The 20,196-nt window shown below is 57.5% G+C and overlaps 1 protein-coding gene across 2 annotated transcripts; it reads right to left on the bottom strand.

Moving 5' to 3' along the window:
• Positions 1-1,347: 1,347 nt before the first annotated feature.
• LOC144737130 (uncharacterized) lies at positions 1,348-19,712 on the bottom strand. 2 transcript variants are annotated; one of them, XM_078619826.1, is made up of 6 exons: positions 19,259-19,712; positions 14,077-19,167; positions 13,397-13,486; positions 4,759-4,836; positions 3,416-3,703; positions 1,348-2,572 (listed from the first exon to the last, which is right to left on the bottom strand). In XM_078619826.1, exons 3-6 carry the CDS (start codon positions 13,484-13,486, stop codon positions 2,147-2,149), a joined length of 882 nt encoding a protein of 293 aa, XP_078475952.1. In that variant the 5' UTR covers positions 14,077-19,167; positions 19,259-19,712; the 3' UTR covers positions 1,348-2,146. The 2 variants fall into 2 exon arrangements, with proteins under 2 accessions (XP_078475952.1, XP_078475951.1); XM_078619825.1 differs by having other exon boundaries at positions 14,089-19,167.
• Between the last annotated feature and the right edge of the window lie 484 nt (positions 19,713-20,196).

Below are 20,196 nucleotides of genomic sequence, written 5' to 3'. Positions count from 1 at the left end.
TCCATAACGACAGCTTCAATAACGCTCATCTATTCCCCCACCCCTCCACCCACCTCTCACCCCACCTCTCCCCCCCTTCCCCCACCTCTCCCCCCCTTCCCCCACCTCTTCCTCCCTTCCCCCACCTCTTCCTCCACCTCTTCCCCCTTCCTCCACCTCTCCCCCCACCCCCTCCTTCCCCCCCTTCCCCCCCTTCCCCACCCCTCCCCCCACCTCTCCCCCCACCCCTCCCCCCACCTCTCCCCCACCTCTCCCTCTCCCCCCACCCCTTCCCCCACCTCCCCCACCCCTTCCCCCACCTAACTCCACCTCTCCCCCACCCCTTCCCCCACCTCTCCCCCACCCCTTCCCCCCCCCACCTCTCCCCCCCTTCCCCCACCCCTTTCCCCACCTCTCCCCACCTCTCCCCCCACCCCTCCCCCCACCTCTCCTCCCCCTTCCCCCCACCTCTCCACCCCTTCCCCCCCCCCACCTCTTCCCCCCCTTCCCCCCCACCTCTCCTCCCCCTTCCCCCCACCTCTCCCCCCCTTCCCCCCCCACCTCTTCCCCCCCTTCCCCCCCCACTTCTTCCCCCCCCCACCTCTCCCCCCCTTCCCCCCCACCTCACCCCCCCTTTCCCCCCCTTCCCCACCCCTTCCTCTTCCCTTCCCCACCCCTTCCCCCACCTCTCCCCCCTCCCCTCCCCCCACCTCTCCTCCCCCTTCCCCCCACCTCTCCCCCCCTTCCCCCCCACCTCTTCCCCCCCTTCCCCCCCATCTCTTCCCCCCCTTCCCCCCCACCTCTTCCCCCCCTTCCCCCCCACCTCTCCCACCCCTTTCTTCCCCACCTCTCCCCCCCTTCCCCCCCACCTCTCCCCCCCCCTTCCCCCCCACCTCTCCCCCCTACCTCTCCCCCCTTTCCCCCCCCCCATCCCCACCCCTTACCCACCCCTTCCCCACCCCTTCCCCCCCTTCCCCCACCTCCCCCCCATAGCACTGGAGGCGAGAGTTCGTGAATCGCACAGATGTCGTGAAACTCCCTTCCCGTGGGCGTCGAGAATGAGCCATCACCTGACTCTACCACGAGAAGGCGTTGCAGCAAGTGAACTCACCGCCCATCTGTTAATAAACACAACCCATCATTTGCTGAAAACATCTTAAAATAAAAAAGACAAATACAGCAGCAGCAGCAGACCCCTGCTGAAATCAGTCCTCGGACTCCGTGTGGCTCTCCTGGATAGATAAGAAATAACATCCTGGATATAAAAGTAAGTTTATTATTCATTATTATTATTACGGAGTCAGAGCAAGCAATGCGTTGCTTGGTAAACGCGGGGAGCCGAGACGGAAGGAGGCGGGCGCTTACGAGGAAAGGATGGGAGTCAAGTTTATTAGCGGGTCAGAGCTGAGATCATCAGGGACGTCGCGTCTGGCACGGTCCGATCGCGAGCACGGGAACCCGATTGCCTCCGATGCAAATCACAACAATGTACAACCCGAGTGAAAGCACACGACACAGATCGTGCAGACACTGCAAACGAGACGGACGAGCAGACGAGGCAGGCAAGGGCTGACTGGTTGGCTCCAAGGAGATCGCGCGGTGCGATCCGGGGAGCTGCCTGTGATGAGACTGCAAGTGCAGTGAGTTGATGGTCTCAGCCGAGTTAACAAAGACTCACACAGAGACCCATAGACGTATACAAAGACCCATAGACTTATACAGAGACCCATAGACTTACATAGAGACCCATAGACTCACACAGAGACCCATAGACTTACACAGAGACCCATAGACTCACACAGAGACCCATAGACTTACATAGAGACCCATAGACTTATACAGAGACCCATAGACTTACATAGAGACCCATAGACTCACACAGAGACCCATAGACTTATACAGAGACCCATAGACTTTTACAGAGACCCATAGACTTATACAGAGACCCATAGACTTATACAGAGACCCATAGACTCACACAGAGACCCATATACTTATATAGAGACCCATAGACTTATACAGAGACCCATAGACTTATACAGAAACCCATAAACCCACGTGGAGACCCATACGCTTATGTGGAGTCCCACAAATTCACAATGCGACACAGAGTTGCATAGACACCCATGAACTGACAAAGTGTTCACGAAAGCAATGAACCTGCATCTCACTCTTCCAACACAAACACCTCGTCTTCCTCCTCCTCCTCCTCTTCCACCTCTTCATTCCCAGAGGTTGCCACCCCATGCCCCATTTTCCCTGTGTCTCCTGCTTCCTCTCCCACTTTTTCTTCCTCATCCCCACCTCCGGCACCTCCCCCACCTCCTTCACCTCCTGCACCGCCGTCGCACTCAACCCCAGTTGCAGTTTCTTCGCTCGTCTGCTCCGCACCCTCGCGGAGACCAAGGCTACTCCGCTCCCCCTCCTCGTTCTCCTCGTCATCCGCTTGCTCCTCCTGCTCCTCCTTCTTCTCTGCATCGTCCCCCTGACCCCGGCTCTCGCCCCCATTGCTTCTCATCGCCACTTCCACTGCCACCGCCTTCAGCGAGGAGCGGCTGGGGAGACGCCGCTTACCGGAGTGGCGTGGGCGACCCTGGGAGGAAGAGAGCAGAGCGAGACATCTTTTGTTTAATGTTTCATTAAAAAAGGGGGGGGGGGGGGTTACATGAAGCAAAGCATTACAAAAAAACCGAAATGATGAACGAAGCAAAGTGCCGACTACACCGAGCATCTTCTTGTTTCCTCTGATCGTAAAAAAGAGAGGGAGGGAAGAGAGGGAGGGGGGGGAGGTAAGGGATATTAACCCTGCGCCTGGGTGCGGGTGATCGCTGGCTCCCAGTGGCGATGTGGGGAGCAGTGCCCAGTGGGATTCGCAAGCTGCTCCCGATGACGTTTGGGGTTGTAGAGTAAATTTCCCCCCCAGCGCCAGGTTTGGCTCGGAGCAATTTCCTGAGCAGCGCCAGTGTCTCAACAACGAGCATCGGGCACTGGCGCTCGCTCCGGCGTACATCTCTGGGCCAGCGGCGGGAATCCCACGTTCATATGGCGGGGGTCGAGTCTTTCCAGAGGACAACAACTACGTTGTGAATACCGTGCAGGGAGTCATGTGCATTGCAGGTGTGAAGCCGCGAGCAGCTTTGACGGCGTGTGAACACGACCGGGCGGCACTGCCACTCTTTCATTGGACGTGTGTCGTGGTCGTCATCTCCTGCTTTGCCGGGGCATGGCAGTACAGCAAGTGTGTTGATTTTAATTGAGTGTAACCACCCGCCCTTGCACGGCTGGGTTCACCACCACCACCACCACCCACTCAGCTACCACCCAAAGCACTTACTCAGCACCCACCCACCACCACCAAACCACCACCCCCCACCACCCACCCAGGGAGAGAGGAAGCTAGAGAGGACGCAAGGGGGAGGCGCAGGCCGTCACTGACCTTGTTGAGACTGGGCAGTGTCTCTCGACCGGCCGTCTCGGGCCCGAGACTCTCTGTGCCTGTTGGGACCTCGGGGCCCGCTGGGGCCTCGGGACCCGGCCGAGGGGAGAGGGGCCGTATCCCCAGGTGGAAACGGCGCACGGGGGAGCAAGGGGAGAGGGACGCGGAGGGGGAGAGGGGGGCGAGCGGGGAGAGTTGAGTGGTGGAGCCCGCGGGGGCCGACCACCGCTTCACCGCGGGGTTGCAGGAGGGTGGGGAGAGCGCCGAGGGGGGGAGCACCAGGCTTGCCTGGGGGGAGGGGGGGGCAGAGTTTTAGGGTTAGGGCCACATGACTGATGCCACATCCCCATGACCACTTACAGCTGAGCCGGCGTGTAGGTGTCCGAGTGGCTCAGAGGTCAGGCTGTGGAGCCCGCACCGCTGGGATCCGAGATTCCAGCCCCAACTACCGTCATTACACCGGGGTCTCATAGACTCACGCAGAGTTCGATTGACTCAAACAGAAACCCATACACTCACACAGACACCCATAGACTCACACAGAGACCCAAAGACTCACACAGAGACCCATACACTCACACAGACACCCATAGACTCACACATAGACCCAAAGACTCGCATAGAGTCCCATAGACACAAACAGAGACCCTAGACTCGCACCCATAAACTCGCACATAGAACCATAGACTCGCACAGAGACCCATAGACTCACACAGAGAGCCATAGACTCGCAATGAGATCCATAGACTAACACAGACTGAACTTTCTTAAACCGGGTTCTTCAGTGTAGTGAAATGATGTTCTCAGCCCAGTCACCATAGACCGCATGAAGGAAACTTTGAAGTTAGTTCTGCACTTAATTTGTCAAAAATTCTCGGTCTGAGATTGAAAATATCAGTCACACCATCACGTAACGAACCCTCCTCTCATGGGCAGAGCAGTAGCCAGAGCGCTGCGCTCGACTGGGTGTGGGCTCGAGATCTTCCGTGGGCCGCTCTCTAACACGGAGGGTTTTCCCTTCTCCGCGAGACTCCCGACTGGATTCATCGTCCCGTGGGATGAAATTGGGGAAATAACGACAAAGTATGAACCGGCCAAGCGGTCCAAGCGAGCTGGGCGGGGTGGGGGTCACGGCGTGCTGGGCTCCTGGGCCGCGTGGCCCTCTCTGCAGCGGCACTCCACGCAGTCGAGGTCGCGTGGTTAACGCGGAACAGACGAGCTCCCTCGAAGCTCGGTCGAGCTGAGGTGTCGGCGTCGGAGCGTGGCTTTGTTTAGCTCAAAATGGGAGCAGAAAACGACGGATTACGGGGTTGGGAACGTCGACCGAAGCCAGAGCCACTCACCTGGAGCTTCCCGATGAAGCTGGAGGGAGGTTTGGGTCGAGTGCGCAGGGGAGAGGTCACCTTGAGGTCAGGGGTGTCCTGCGGGATCAGACAGGGGGCACATGAAGGGAATAGGAGAGGAGGGCGATGAGAAGAACGGATGGAGGGAGGACAGAGCAGCGTCCCTTGAGACGCTCGATGTGAACACTCCGCCACGTTGCATTCAATCTGGTTGAGTCCCAGCTGAGAGACGGGGACACATTCGCGATGTGAGGGTCACGTGGGGACACTGCGCCCAGGGCCCATGACGTCCTCCTCACGAGCGTGTCGAGAGAGAGGCCCCCGCCTTGTTCACCCATTCACGAGTCCCAACGTCCACCACGTCACCCAGCGCTCCAGACCGCACGCTCTGGGCGGCCGCTCTCAATCACAAACGCCGCAGGAGGAGGAGGAAGAGTGGTGGAAGACAGGACGACTCTGTTGAAGTGACCTCAGGAGTCCTTCTGTCGATCTTCTGGGGCTTGGACCGCGACGCCGGCGAGCGGCGTTCCACGGTGACAACACCCACGGTGTTGACCAGGGCGGGGTGAGGTGGTGGTGGCGGTGTGAGGAGTGGCAGTCGAGGGGAGAGTTGAGTGATGAGGGGAGAAGAATGAGAGAGAGGCTCGTGTCGCTCTGTCCCCCGTCCCAGTGAAGCCCTCTCTGTGTGGTGGTGGTGGCATCGTGTGCCACTCGTGGTCACTCGCCTGTTCCGTGGACTGAGTTGGGATGGCATTGTGTGTTGGGCCCGCCCATCCCCCCTCCTCCTCCCATCCCTCCTCCTCCTCCCACCATGACTCATGAATCCCAATCTCTACGCTGATCTCGTTACGCGCTCCAACTTCCTCTGAGCAAAACGCAACGCGTCTGAGTTTGGGTCTCGGTTCTTATCTGCGGCTCACACACACAGCGCCTGTGCCAAGATAGGTGCACTGAGAGGCCGTCACGTGAGGTGAGAAGGGCTTGCTGCTGCCACGAGTTCACGGGACAGATCAGTCCGCGGGGAGAGCCACCTGGGCTCCTCGCGGAGTCACTTCGCAGCCTGTCCGACGATTCGAATCGACACGCACACAAAGACAAATACCCCCCGTATAGCCTTAACAGACCGTAGGTGCAAGTGCTGTTAGCGCGCACCTATGAAAGCCGGTATGGCACACGAGGGGGTGGGTGGCCAGAAGCACACACTGCCGCCTTTGTCTCTCCAAATGACGATGTTTACACACCGCACCAGGTACTCATTTGAGGCTGAATCGACCTCGGGGAGGCCCAGGACTCGGGAAAACCGCTACACCACCGCTCCCCACAACATCGAGGGACACACAAAGACAGACACATAGACAGACACACAGATACACAGACAGACACACAGACAGACACACAGACAGACACATAGACACACACACAGACACACACACAGACACACAAACAGATACACAGACCCACAGACGGACAGACACACACAGACACACACACACAGACACACACAGACAGACACACAGACACACACAGACAGAGACACACACAGACACACACACAGACAGACACACAGACAAACAGACACACACAGACACACACACAGACACACAGACAAACACACAGCCAGACACACAGACACACAGACAGACACACAGACACACAGACACACATACAGACAGACACACACACAGACAGACACACACACAGACACACACACAGACACACAAACAGACACACAGCCACACAGACAGACAGACACACAGACACACACACAGACAGACACACATGTAGGGGTGTTAGAGAGAGAGCCGTTATGCATGGCAGCTTATGGGAAACAAACACAGTGGGCGGGGGTACGTGAGTGCACGGGGGGGGGGGGTGCTCTCAACGACGTCCGCACCAGGCAGCCCGGGGCCCCACCCCTCAGCGGGGGTGGAGTATAAAGGGGGATGTGTCAGAGGGCTCGGGGCAGAATGTTAAAGCTAAACCAGTGAAGACCGAAGATCGTCTAGCTAGAGCCCTGGACTCCCCTGGGACGCCGCCCTTGTCAGGGCCGCGCAGGACCGAGCCAGCGGCGTGGTCCCGAGAACCAGAGCTAGTGCTCTGGGACTCCGGGTACCGTAGCCCGACTTACCAGTGTCGGGCCAGACAGCCTCCCCTAGCCCGTTAGTGGAGGACTAGGAGGTAGGTCAGAGATAGCTAGCAGTGTATTCCCAGATAGCCGGGTGAGGGGGCCGATGCCCCCTCTAGTATTGTATGTCCACAGTTGTGACTACTTGTACGGAATAAATACATGTGCCTCACCAACGGTGTCCAAGAGTCATCAACGGTACTTCATCTGGTGTCAGAACAACTACGAACATGGACACGCGCCGGACAGCTCGAGCCGGAGTACCGCAGGTGGAGGACACCGCTGAAATTGTCGAGCCCGAGACGGCTCAACAAGACATCGTGCAGCCGGGGCCGGACGCATTCTTTCCGGGGCATCAGGATGAAGAGGAGCCACCATCAGAAGGGCTGAGGCTGGCTCACGCGAGGCTGGCGGAGCTGCTTTACGCCGCTGCCGCCACACTCGAACACATCACGCGGCTGGGGGCTGGTGGACCACCACGGGGCGAGGAGAACCGACGTCCGATGCGCCTTCCCGCCATCTCAACGGATTCAAACTTTGAATCTCCCGCCATCGCCGTAGCAGCTGCTGAGGGCGTGGCCGGCCTGAACCTCGGGTCCAACATCACTCTCGCTGGGGCTGCCGCGTCACCGCCAGCGGAGGGAGCGTCATCACGGCTGCGACAGGCGATACCATCTGCCGTTCGCGCCGAAGCGCAGCCGAGTTACGGGGACAGCAGCCTGCGAGCTTCCATGGCGACTGCTGCGCTGCACCAACGGCTGCCTCCGCTCAAAGAGTTTGTTGGCGCGGAGGGCGACTGGGGCGGCTTCCAGCGACGCTTCCTCGCCCACCAAGAAATGGCACGGTGGTCGGATGCTGAGGCTCTCTGCGCGCTGCCGGCGCTCCTCGACAGCGACGCACTCGCCGCCCTTACATCGGCGCCGAGGGAGAAGCGCTCCACGCTACAGATGGCGCTGCAGTTGCTGGCCGGGGTCTACGGACCTTCAGCGGAATGCAGGCAGCAGTTTTACGATCGCCAGCGGGGTGCAAAGGAGTCGCCCCTGGCGTACAGGACGAGTCTCCTGGCACTGGCGAAGACGGCCTTCCCTCGAATGGACGACGACGGCGTGGACGCCATGGTCACAGAAAAAATCCTCCTGCTGGCAGACGACCTGGACATCGCCGTCGTTGCACAGGAGGACAAGGAGATGAGTTCCCTCCAGGATGCGCGGCTCCTCCACGCCAACCTGCTGTCACAGCGTCTGAAAGCCAGCAGGGCAGCGGCCGGGCGTGCGGTGGCTGCAGCCACCCTCCCGGCGGAGGAGGTTTACGCCGTCGACCGTCGACGGCAGCAGGGGACGGGAGCACGGTCGGGCCGGGATGGGTCGAGCCGCTTCGACCGTCCGTCATCGCCGCTGGCGCTCCCGCGTTGCTTCAACTGCGGCGTCCGGGGCCATGTCGCCTCGGGGTGCCGCTCTCCTCGGCAGCGCGGGACGACGCCTCGACAGGACGCCAGCCCTCCTCCTCCCAAGCTCCATCAACATAATCCGGCGAGTCGCGGCACCCCTCATGTTTGGCCCAAGCACACACTCGTCACACACTCGCACACCGCAACGAACGGGGGGCCGACATTGCGCTGCGATGGGCCAACACGCACCACTATGGGGACTCAAATCGAACCCAGGCAGTGGTCCATGTTGGCCCATCGCGTTGTGGCCGCGTCGTCGGGGTCGTCGGCCGTGGTGGGACACATTGACGGGGTGGAGGTACGCATCCTGGTCGATACGGGGGCATCGGCGACCATCATTTCCGAACTCATTTACAATATTCTACCTGTCCAGAGCCGTCCTTTACTGCCGGTTAACGTCCCATTCTATGCTGCTAACGGGGGCTCTCTTGGCATCATTGGACAGATTCGAGCGCAAATTTGTATCGGGGATATCAAATTGTCGGGCCCGATTTTTGTTTCCTCCTCGCTGGCAGTTCCGTGCCTGCTGGGGACGGACTTCTTGGGAAAAATGCCGATTCGTATTTTAATAGACCAGGGATGCATTGAGCTCCCGTCGGGACAACGCATGGCGTTCCTGCCTTCCCCTACTGCGGCTCGGACGGCGTTCGTAACAGTACCAGCGTTCGTCGTTAAAACAGTTCGTGTGCCGCCGGGAGCTCAAATGTTGGTGCCTCTAAAACTTCGTCGGCCCTTCGCTGAGGGCATTGGGGACCAGGGAATTCTGCTGGGATCATCTAGGGCCGGGGTTAGTGGACCTCATTTGATTCCGGCCCAGACCGTCGTAAGAGAGGACGGGGACCCTTTCATCGCGGTCCTCAATGTGGGGTCGCAGACAGTGGTAGTTCCTCAAGGGACGGTGCTTGCTCACGCGACGCCGGTGCCCTGCGAGGAACCTGTTGCGAATCACGTCGGCACTGCTCCCCGGCCGCACCCACATTCGGACAGCGATGGAGGGTGGCTCGATGCGCTTTGTGCAGGATCGACGGACCTGTCAAATTCAGAGCGCTAACAGCTTAGAATGCTACTGCGGGAATTTTCCGACGTTTTCAGTCGGGACAAACACGATTTGGGTTGCACTCATCTGCTGCGTCACCATATTGACACGGGTGACAGCGCGCCAATACGCCAGAATCCGTTTCGGTTAAGTCCCGCCGAAAAGGACCATGTCAAATCGGCTATTGATGAAATGTTAGCCGCCGACATCATTTCTCCTTCCACCAGCCCTTGGGGAGCGCCGATCGTCCTGGTTAAAAAGCAGGACGGCTCGTTGCGGTTTTGCGTTGATTTTCGGCGCCTTAACAAAATTTCGGTTGCCGACGCATACCCGCTCCCACGGATGGACGAATCGCTGGACGCCTTGGTGGGAGCGCGATTCTTCTCCACACTGGATTTACTTTCGGGATTCTGGCAGCTTCCTCTGGACGATGATTCAAAGCCTAAAACTGCTTTCCGTACACCGCACGGCCTGTTCCAATTCAACCGGTTACCGATGGGCTTACACTCAGCGCCGGCAACTTTCCAGCGTTTGATGAAATTGGTTTTGGCTGGATTGCAATGGGAGTCGTGCCTGATTTATTTGGATGACGTTATCGTCTTTAGTAAAACTTTTGACGAACATCTCCAGAGGTTGCGGGCAGTTTTCCTAAAGATGCGGGCTGCTAATTTGAAATTCAAACCCCAAAAATGTCATTTGTTACGCGATTCGGTGCGTTATTTGGGGCACATCATGGGGCGCTCAGGTATTGCTACCGATCCCGCCAAAACGCAGTGTGTCAGCTCCTGGCCGACTCCCACCTCGGTGGGAGAGGTCAGGAGTTTCATTGGCTTCGCGTCGTATTACCGACGGTTCGTCGCTGATTTTGCGACGATTGCCAAACCCCTACACGCTTTAACATCAAAAGGGGTTCGGTTCCACTGGGGTCAGGAGGAGGAGGCTGCTTTCTGCTCCCTTCGGGACGCCCTGGTAAAAGCTCCTCCCTTGATTTACCCCGATTTTTCGGAACCATTTTTGCTCGACACCGATGCGAGCAACACGGGTATTGGGGGCGTGCTTTCCCAGGTGGTTGACGGCGTGGAACGGGTGGTTGCGTACGGCAGTCGGGTGTTGTCTCCAGCGGAGCAAAGATATTGTGTCACCCGTAGGGAACTGTTGGCAATTGTCTATTTCATCCAACAGTATCACCCATATCTGTACGGTCGGCATTTCACCGTCCGCACAGATCATGCGGCACTGCAGTATGCCCTGCGAGTTCAACAGCCATCGGGACAATTGTCCCGATGGTTGGAGATCCTCCAGGATTTTGATTTCGAAACCACCTACCGTAAGGGCGTTCGCCACACCAACGCGGACGCTCTGTCGCGCATGCCAACCACCTCCGAATGTGCATGCCTCCTGGGGTCGGGACGTTGCAAGCCAGCAGGGGACATGCCGGTTCCGGTCCTGGCGGCCGCCGCCGACGACGAAACATTGCTTCCAAATTCTATCGCACAACAGGGAAAAGATTCCCTGCTGGGTTTGCCTGTTAATGAATGGGGGCGCCTCCAGATGGAGGATACCTCCCTCCTCGCGTCGCGTCGTCGCGCCGGGGAGGCGGGGCGGGGGGACGGGTGATGCCGACGCATAGGAAATGCACGCGGGGTTGCTGATGCATTGGGACGGGAAATCCCATCGACACCGGCTGGTGGTCCCTTCTGGGTTACGGGGTAGGGTGGTGTGGGCTGCTCATGAGCGCCTCCTCCACCTGGGTACCCAAAAGACCCTCGCCTTGCTCCAGCTTGATTTTTTTTGGCCAGGCATGACGAGGGATGTCGCAGATCTGTTGGCATCATGCCCTCAGTGTGCGCAGCGAAAACCACCAGCACGGGAGTCAAACCCGCCTTTGCAGTCTATCAGAGTCTCCAGAGTGAACGAACTTGTCGCGCTGGATATTCTGGGGCCATTTCCCGCCACCCCTAGGGGCAATAGATATTTGTTGACCGGGGTGGAATACTTTACGCGCTGGCCTATGGCCTGGCCCCTGGCCAACCAGTCGGCAGCAGCCATCGTGGAGGCCTTTGTCCAAGGTTACGTCATGGACAAAGGTGCTCCGGAGCGGCTGCTGACCGACCAGGGAAAAAGTTTTTTCCGGCAAACTCCTCCAACAGGTCTGTGAGCTCCTGGGAACGAAAAAAAATTCGTACCTCTCCCTATCACCCGCAAACTGACGGGATGGTCGAGCGTCTGCATCGAACCATCACGTCTATGTTGTCGCAGCAGGTTTCGGACTCACAGACCGATTGGGACTTGCAAATTCAAGGGGTCCTGGCAGCATACAGATTGGCCCCCCATGCTGCGACGGGATTTTCACCCTTCTTCCTCATGTATGGCCGCGAACCTGACCCACCTGTTCGGGCACAGCTGCAGATCCCCGCGCCGCTGGGAAAAGCTAAATTGGCCGACCATGTTAAATTTAACCTTGCGAAATTGACTGAGGCACGGGATGCTGCCATGCTAAATTCCGACAGGCGTCAGAAAGCGAATGAGCGCCTCAGACTGGGTCGCGCGCACGTGCTACAGTGGAAGCCGGGGGATAGGGCATGGCTGCACTGTCCCCAGGTACCACTCGCGACCTCCTCAAAACTGGTGCGGCCGTGGCGGGGCCCCGTCGAGGTGGTCGAGGTTTTGCGGCCTCAGTGCGTTCGCATCAAATGGGGAAAGCGCCGGTGGTTTGTGCACCCCTCTAGGCTGAAACCCTTCATTGCGGTGCGAGGCCCCACTCCACACACGCGTGGCCAAACATGTGGGGGGTCGGCCGACTCAAAGGGTCCGTCTCTGCTGCTCTCGCCTGACGTGTTGCCGGCTGTCCCGCCCCCAGGTGCACCAGGAATGACGGGCTCCCGCCCAACAACCCCTACGGGGGATGCCGAGGGTCTCGCGACATCAAGCGCAGACTCACTTCGAAATGGACAGCTGCCACCGGATGGTCCACCATCCGGGGTTGCCCCGTGTGACGGGCCTGCGGCAAGGACGCGCGCAAGAATGCGCAGACTCTTGTGATGCACAAAAAGAAGAATTTGTTTTTATTTTTTATTTTCACGTGTATGGTTACTGTGCGCTGCGTTGGTGGTGTGCTCCTGGCACATTGTGTTGTGTGTGTGTTGGGGGTTCCTTGCGATTTGTATATACGTTGCTTTTACGGAATTCGTATTTATTCGGGGGGGTGCGTCGGGTTGTTTTACCTTCGGAGTTTTCTGGTTCTTGTTGTTGTTCTCTTCGCGTTATGTTGAAAAATAGTGAGGCACACTCGCGGTCAGGGGGTAAATGCGCTTTTATTGTCGTTTTTTTTGTATGTTGGCAGCCGGGACGGCTGCAAGCTATGCGGGGGGGGGGGGGTGATGTAGGGGTGTTAGAGAGAGAGCCGTTATGCATGGCAGCTTATGGGAAACAAACACAGTGGGCGGGGCTACGTGAGTGCACGGGGGGGGGTGCTCTCAACGACGTCCGCACCAGGCAGCCCGGGGCCCCACCCCTCAGCGGGGATGGAGTATAAAGGGGGATGTGTCAGAGGGCTCGGGGCAGAATGTTAAAGCTAAACCAGTGAAGACCGAAGATCGTCTAGCTAGAGCCCTGGACTCCCCTGGGACGCCGCCCTTGTCAGGGCCGCGCAGGACCGAGCCAGCGGCGTGGTCCCGAGAACCAGAGCTAGTGCTCTGGGACTCCGGGTACCGTAGCCCGACTTACCAGTGTCGGGCCAGACAGCCTCCCCTAGCCCGTTAGTGGAGGACTAGGAGGTAGGTCAGAGATAGCTAGCAGTGTATTCCCAGCTAGCCGGGTGAGGGGGCCGATACCCCCTCTAGTATTGTATGTCCACAGTTGTGACTACTTGTACGGAATAAATACGTGTGCCTCATCAACGGTGTCCAAGAGTCATCAACGGTACTTCACACAGAGAGACACACACAGACACACAGACACACAGACACAGACACACACACAGACACACACACAGACACACACACACAGACACACACACACATTAGCGCACCTGTGCGTGGGCAGGGGGCTGTTGGCCTCGGGAGCCGCTCATGTCGACGCTGCGAGTTGGAATCCAGTTCCCAGCAAGAGCCAATTTCATCTGCCGGGCGAGACCACGAGAGGGAGAGGGACCCCCCCCCCCCTTAGCGGCCAATATAACTGCAGACAGTTGAGTCAATCACTCGCTCAATCGCTCTCTCCAGCACCACCACTTATCACAATCAGCTCACCACCACTCATCACAATAAATTCACCACCATACTCAATAGCTCGCTCACCAATTCACTCACTCACCCATTCCCCCCACCACTACACACCCCAAAAGCGGTGAGATGAGTCTACTCACCCTTTTGCTCACGCTCACTTTACCCACCGCTCACCGCACAACTCCTTCTACCATTCACCGATGCCACCACTCATTTCGAAACTCACTCACCCACCAATCACTTTCCCCATCATTCACTCGTTCGCCCTCTTCACTCAATCACTCAATACACCACTCACTCTGCCGCTTATTCACTCACCCCACCGCTTATTCACTCACCCAAACACTCACCCAAACACTCACCCCACCACTCACCCAAACACTCACCCCACCACTCACCCCACCACTCACCCAAACTCACCCCACCACTCACCCAAACACTCACCCCACCACTCAACCCACCACTCACCCCACCAAACACTCACCCCACCGCTCACCCTCTCTCCTCTTGGCGCCCTCTCTCCCCCGTTGCGCGCGGACCGAGGAACAGCGCTCACCCCCAGTGAATCAACAACAGCAGCAAGCAGCAGCAGTGGGAACTCGGGGAGGGAGGAGGGAGAGCGTGGTGGGGGTGGGGGGGAGTTTGCAGGAAATGTGGAGCGAGGGGACCCGAAGCTCCCGTCTCGGGGCCGCTCTTCCCTCCCGCGGCGGCCACCGCGGCCGCTGCTGCTGCTGCCGCTGGTGTCATTTGTGTTGTTGCTGTGGTAGTGGCGGTGGTGGTTGTTGCTGGGGTGGTGGTGGTGGTGGTGATGCAGTTGTTGTTCTTGTTGTGGTGGTGGTTGTTTTGGCACGTTGTCATATTGTGGTGGCAGTTATTGGTAGTTTTGTTGTTGTTGTGATGGTTGTTGTGATGGTTGTTGACTTGGTTGTTGTGATGGTTGTTGCCGTTGCTTTTTCAGTTTCCTGTGATGGTGGTGATTGCTGATGAGGTAGTTTTGGTTGTAGGATTGTAGTTGGAGCTGTGGTGGTAGTTTTTGGATTGCTTTGGTTTTTTTTATGATGGTGGTGTTAGTTGATATTTGGCTGGTTTTTGTGGTTGTAGATGTTAGACCTGGTTCCGGCATCAATGTAAGCTAAAATCCTGGGTTCCTGGAGTAATAGATTCCTGGATCTTGGATTTCTGAATCCCTAAGCCACGAGTTATGGATACGTGATACCTCGATCCCGGAGTCTGGGTCCACAGATGCTGGAGCCAGGAGCCAGAGATCCAGGTTCATGTTTTCCGAGTTCCTGGAGCGAGAAAGCCTAAAACCCGGATCCTGGAGTCATACATTCTGGATTCCGGATCGTTGAGTGAGCTGGGGGAAGTGAAGAGGTCGCGGTGCAGAAGCGGAGACCGCGGGGCGCGGGCTCCCACGCGTGTGCGCAGCGATAAGAGAAGAAAACAACACGCGGCTAGGATTGCACACACACACAAACAGATATACACAGAGAGACATACATAGAGATATACACAGAGAGATAAACACAAACAGATATACACAGAGAGATATACACACATAAAGATATACACAGAGAGATACACACATAGAGACCAATACCCGCCATTCGCCGCTGTGCCAGGCCAGGTGCACTTTGAGGCCACGTGAAGTATCGAACGCCCGCTGGCAGGAGGTCACGGGGCAGACCCAGGTGCCACGGGTCGACTGACTGAGATGACCGAGATGAGTAGCTGATGCACCACCTGTACCCTCTACTGTGCCAACTTGCTGGATTTTAGCCGCCCGGCGCTCCGCTCGTTGTTGTGAGCGTCGCTCCTCCGCCCTCCGTTGTTGTTGGAGGGCGACTGCCTCCCGCTGCCCATGAGCAGCGTCCTTCACTGGGGGCACAGCCCGACTGCTGCCTGGCGGGTCCACAGGTGGCGAACCGAGAATTGCCCTTCAGTGAGCGTGGAGCTGTGAGACGAGCAGCGTCAGTCTGATCATTAACAAAGCAGCAGCAGCAGCAGCGCCAGGATGTGGTAGCGATGTCAGCGCTGTTCCTCTTGAAAAGCCACAAACGCCCTCGCGCATTGCTGTGCCATGCAGAGCGTGGGCCGCCATCGCAACGAGCGTGCCCAGCCCACAGCAAAGCGGGCGGAAGAAGACGTCAGAATGGCAAGAGCAGCTGCGAAGATGAACGAGGGCTGCAGCGCCATGATATCCCCAAACAACTGTATGTATGTTGAACCTCGTTCGTACCGTACGTAGCCAACCCTGCAATCAGACGTGCCGGATCTGCGTTGGACGAAGGCCCCATTCTGTCAAGAACCGCGCGGTAGGCTGGCGTGCAACGACTTCTCCACACTATGGGAACCTCATTTGCCAGTAAAAATATGATAATTTGTTTTTTACCCTTTTATCTGGCAACAAAACTGACACCTTTTGAGTCACGTAGATAGAAAAATTATAAAAAAATATCCATTTTTAATTTTTATTAGAATATGAATTCTTTAAAAAAAAATGTTTTTACCAGGCTTGCTGGGCCTTTCTCTCCCCCTGACGCCGCGGGGTGGATTTCCACACAGCTCTCTCATTGCCATGCTAACTTCTCTGCTCCAGCAGAGCCACCTCTCTCTCTTTATTTCAGGCCACGACACAGAGGCATTGGGTCTCTGTGTGTCTATGTTGTGTGTCTCTCTCTGTGTGTCTCTGTGTTGTCTCTCTCTGCTTGTGTGTCTGTCTGTGTTTTGTTCTCCATCTAAACCTTAGTTCTACCTGATGACGACTGCTTGTGTTGCAAGTGAAACGTCGTATTTTATTTCATTGATTTTCTTTCTACGTGACTTTACCGAAAGAACCTCAGCGTAATTCCTGCAGTGATGAAAGCTTCAAATCACGTATGAATTCCTGCAGTCACGAAAGCTTTAAGTCAATCATCAATAAATGTTGGTCATGAGCAGGAATCGAACTCGAGTCGCCGTGTTTTATAGTACAGCGCGCTAACCACTGTGCCACCGCTCCCCACAGTTACACACCTATTAACAGCCACGCACGCAACTCTGCCAGTACTGTCGAAACTAGACCACGACACGAGGATGGATCTGAGCTTGGTTAAACCCCCGATGAATAATAGGCAGGCCAGCCTGAATGTTTAAAGCCAGCGCAGGTGTTTCTGTGAAGGTGTCCAGGTTGCGTTAGCACAAGGAAAAGAGACGGGGGGGGGGTATGACTGTGGCCGACAAGACCCCAGAGCCTCATGTGGAGCGACGGACCAGGTAGCTCTCACACAGCATTACACAGCCGATGAAGAGATAATAGCGCTCGACGGATTCGGAGCGAGACCTCCGCTGCCAATCCGCAGCTCGGCATAAGCACACACAACTGCCCAATCACTCCTGGGGAGTGGAGGGAGGGGAGTTTTTGATTACATAACATACCCAGGCAGTGAGAATCAATAACCAGATCAGAGCATACAGAACATGGTTGACCAATAAGAAGCGACCCATTTACCGCACCCGGGCATCGATCATTGTATCTGTACCAGATGATTGATGACACAATACCCAGGCACACACACACACGCTCACACTGACAATATTACTACTTTACTGAGGTGCATGACACAGCATAATCGGGAGAATACGGTCATATAATGGACACGCGGAGCAGTAACGCGCTCATGCGCTCGTTGTTGCAGAGCTTCGCGGTTCGACTCTGGCAGGGCGCCCGAGTTAATAATGCGGGAAGTCTGCCTCACTCACAGTGGACGCTCAAGCTCCTGTGATGTCATTCGAAGAAGAGGAGGCCGCGTGTCACGGTCCAAATTTGGGGACTGTTGGAATTTTTACTCCGCAAGTTAATCAATTTGGAAGAGCTACGCAGCAACGTCGCCCGCTAGCGGCTGACTGATGCGCTCGTGCAGGCCGACGCTCAGTCAGCTGGTGCCACACAGAGGCAGCCACCACCGGGGGGGGGGTCCCCTTTGAAGGACTGCAATGAGGTGGGAGGTAAGGCGCTTCGAGTGTCTGAATCACTCAAGTAAGCGCCAGATAAGCGCAAATATGAACATGAACATGCGTGTCAAAAGCTGCGCTGGATCGCTTTGTCGCTGGGAGCATGGAAAGGAGGCTGGCAGTAAGCGGAGTCGATAAAATGAGTTCCACTTTGAGGGAATGTCAACAGTGGTTACCTGAAGAGTACACGGATACTTACCCCTGTCATAGGAATGTGGAATTTATACCACTGGCTGTGCAGGACTGTAAACGGAAGATGCGCACGAATCCCTCAATGCAGGAGATCGCTTTGACGTTTGAATTGCGATGGAGATGAGGGCACCTGGTAGAACCAGGAGCTGGTGGAATCAGGAGCTGGTGGAACCAGGAGCTGGTGGAACCAGGAGCTGGTGGAACCAGGAGCTGGTGGAACCAGGAGTTGATGGAATCAGGAGCTGGTGGAACCAGGAGTTGGTGGAACCAGGAGCTGGTGGAACCAGGAGCTGGTGGAACCAGGAGTTGATGGAATCAGGAGCTGGTGGAACCAGGAGCTGGTGGAACCAGGAGCTGGTGGAACCAGGAGCTGGTGGAACCAGGAGTTGGTGGAATCAGGAGCTGGTGGAACCAGGAGCTGGTGGAATCAGGAGTTGGTGGAACCAGGAGCTGGTGGAACCAGGAGTTGGTGGAATCAGGAGCTGGTGGAACCAGGAGTTGGTGGAATCAGGAGCTGGTGGAACCAGGAGCTGGTGGAACCAGGAGCTGGTGGAACCAGGAGTTGGTGGAATCAGGAGCTGGTGGAACCAGGAGTTGGTGGAATCAGGAGCTGGTGGAACCAGGAGCTGGTGGAACCAGGAGCTGGTGGAACCAGGAGTTGGTGGAATCAGGAGCTGGTGGAACCAGGAGCTGGTGGAACCAGGAGTTGGTGGAACCAGGAGCTGGTGGAATCAGGAGTTGGTGGAATCAGGAGCTGGTGGAACCAGGAGTTGGTGGAACCAGGAGCTGGTGGAACCAGGAGCTGGTGGAACCAGGAGTTGGTGGAATCAGGAGTTGGTGGAATCAGGAGCTGGTGGAACCAGGAGCTGGTGGAATCAGGAGTTGGTGGAACCAGGAGCTGGTGGAACCAGGAGTTGGTGGAATCAGGAGCTGGTGGAACCAGGAGTTGGTGGAACCAGGAGCTGGTGGAATCAGGAGTTGGTGGAATCAGGAGCTGGTGGAACCAGGAGTTGGTGGAACCAGGAGTTGGTGGAATCAGGAGTTGGTGGAATCAGGAGCTGGTGGAACCAGGAGCTGAGGACTTTACTTGAAGCCGCAGGGAGTAAGGGAGCTGAGCCCTGGGGGACCCACGGTTGGCCCCACGTTGAGCGTCTCCGCCTCAAGCCGGTCTCCAGGGACCCGCGCGGAGATGGGGGCACGACGGTGGTGGTGGTGGTGGTGACGGCGGGCATGACGTAGGGGGGTGTGCTGGTGATGGCGATGATAATGGTGGTGGTGGCGAGGTGCCAGAGGCGTCGATGTATCGGCTGCAATGGGGGTCTCCTCGCGAGCAGCTGGGCGGGAGAGGAGGCGGAAGAAGGGAGACGAGGTGGGAGGGGAGTCGTCCTCCCTGGGGCACGGGAGACAAAGGTGGACGTTATGGGTTACATCTAGAGATGGGGTGTAGAGGTGAAATCTTGAGTGTAGAGGTGGACGCTCACAGGATGTCGTTGGGGCAGTCGTCCTCCCGGACTCGTCGCCGGTGGACGTGAAGTCTCAGAGCGAGGAGGAGGAAGAGGAGGAGGAGGAGGCTCCCCACGCCCCCTACCACCGCGGCCACCACCAAGGGGCGGCTTGGGTGCACTGTAGAATATCACCATCATCAATCATCATCATCAACATCACCACCCCACGAAGGTCTTCATCGTGAGCAGCGTCGCGATCACCACCACGACAATCATCAACATCGTAAAAGGAGTCCCACCACGCCTTGAAGAATCGCGGTATCGTGAAAGGCGTCGTGTGAACACGCGTCGGGCGAGGAGCTGACGTACAGTCAACAATTCCCGCTCCTCCGATTACGTGCGGTGTGAAAGAAGTTCAACATACATCACCACCACCGATCACCACGACTACCACCACCACGGCATCACTACTACCACCAATCATCACGAGTGTGGAAGGCTCGCTGCTGGCAGGAGGCCACATGGCAGAGACCCAGGCGCTGTGGGTTTAGGGAGTTGCTTTGCAGTCTCACCACGCGCCCCCCCGCTCCTCGCCCCCCCCCCGCTCCTCGCCCCCCCCGCTCCTCGCCCCCCCCCCGCTCCTTGCGCCCCCCGCTCCTCCTCCTCACCGCCGCCGCGCTGGCGCCGCGCTGCAGGGGAGCGGCTCACGTGGAGGCGGAGTGAGCACGTGGCCGCGCCGATGGCGTTGGACGCGGTGCAGGAGTAGGAGCCTCCGTGGCGAGCGCTCACGTTCCCCAGCCACAGCGTGGCCCCAGTGGGGGCTACGGGGTCACGATGGGGAGGAGGGGAGGGTTGGTGAGGGGGGGGATGGAGAAGAAGGCGTTCGTGTTATGAAGGGGAGGAGATGGAGGAAGCGAGAGGGGAGTGGGAGAGTAGAATGAGGTTGGGAGGAGGGGAAGGGGAGAGGCACGTGG

Source organism: Lampetra planeri, chromosome 65 (genome assembly GCF_965212315.1).
Source record: "Lampetra planeri chromosome 65, kcLamPlan1.2.h2, whole genome shotgun sequence".
NCBI classification, from domain to species: domain Eukaryota; kingdom Metazoa; phylum Chordata; class Hyperoartia; order Petromyzontiformes; family Petromyzontidae; genus Lampetra; species Lampetra planeri.
Note: the sequence above shows the minus strand (reverse complement) of the source record. Positions and strands in the feature narration are given on the sequence as shown.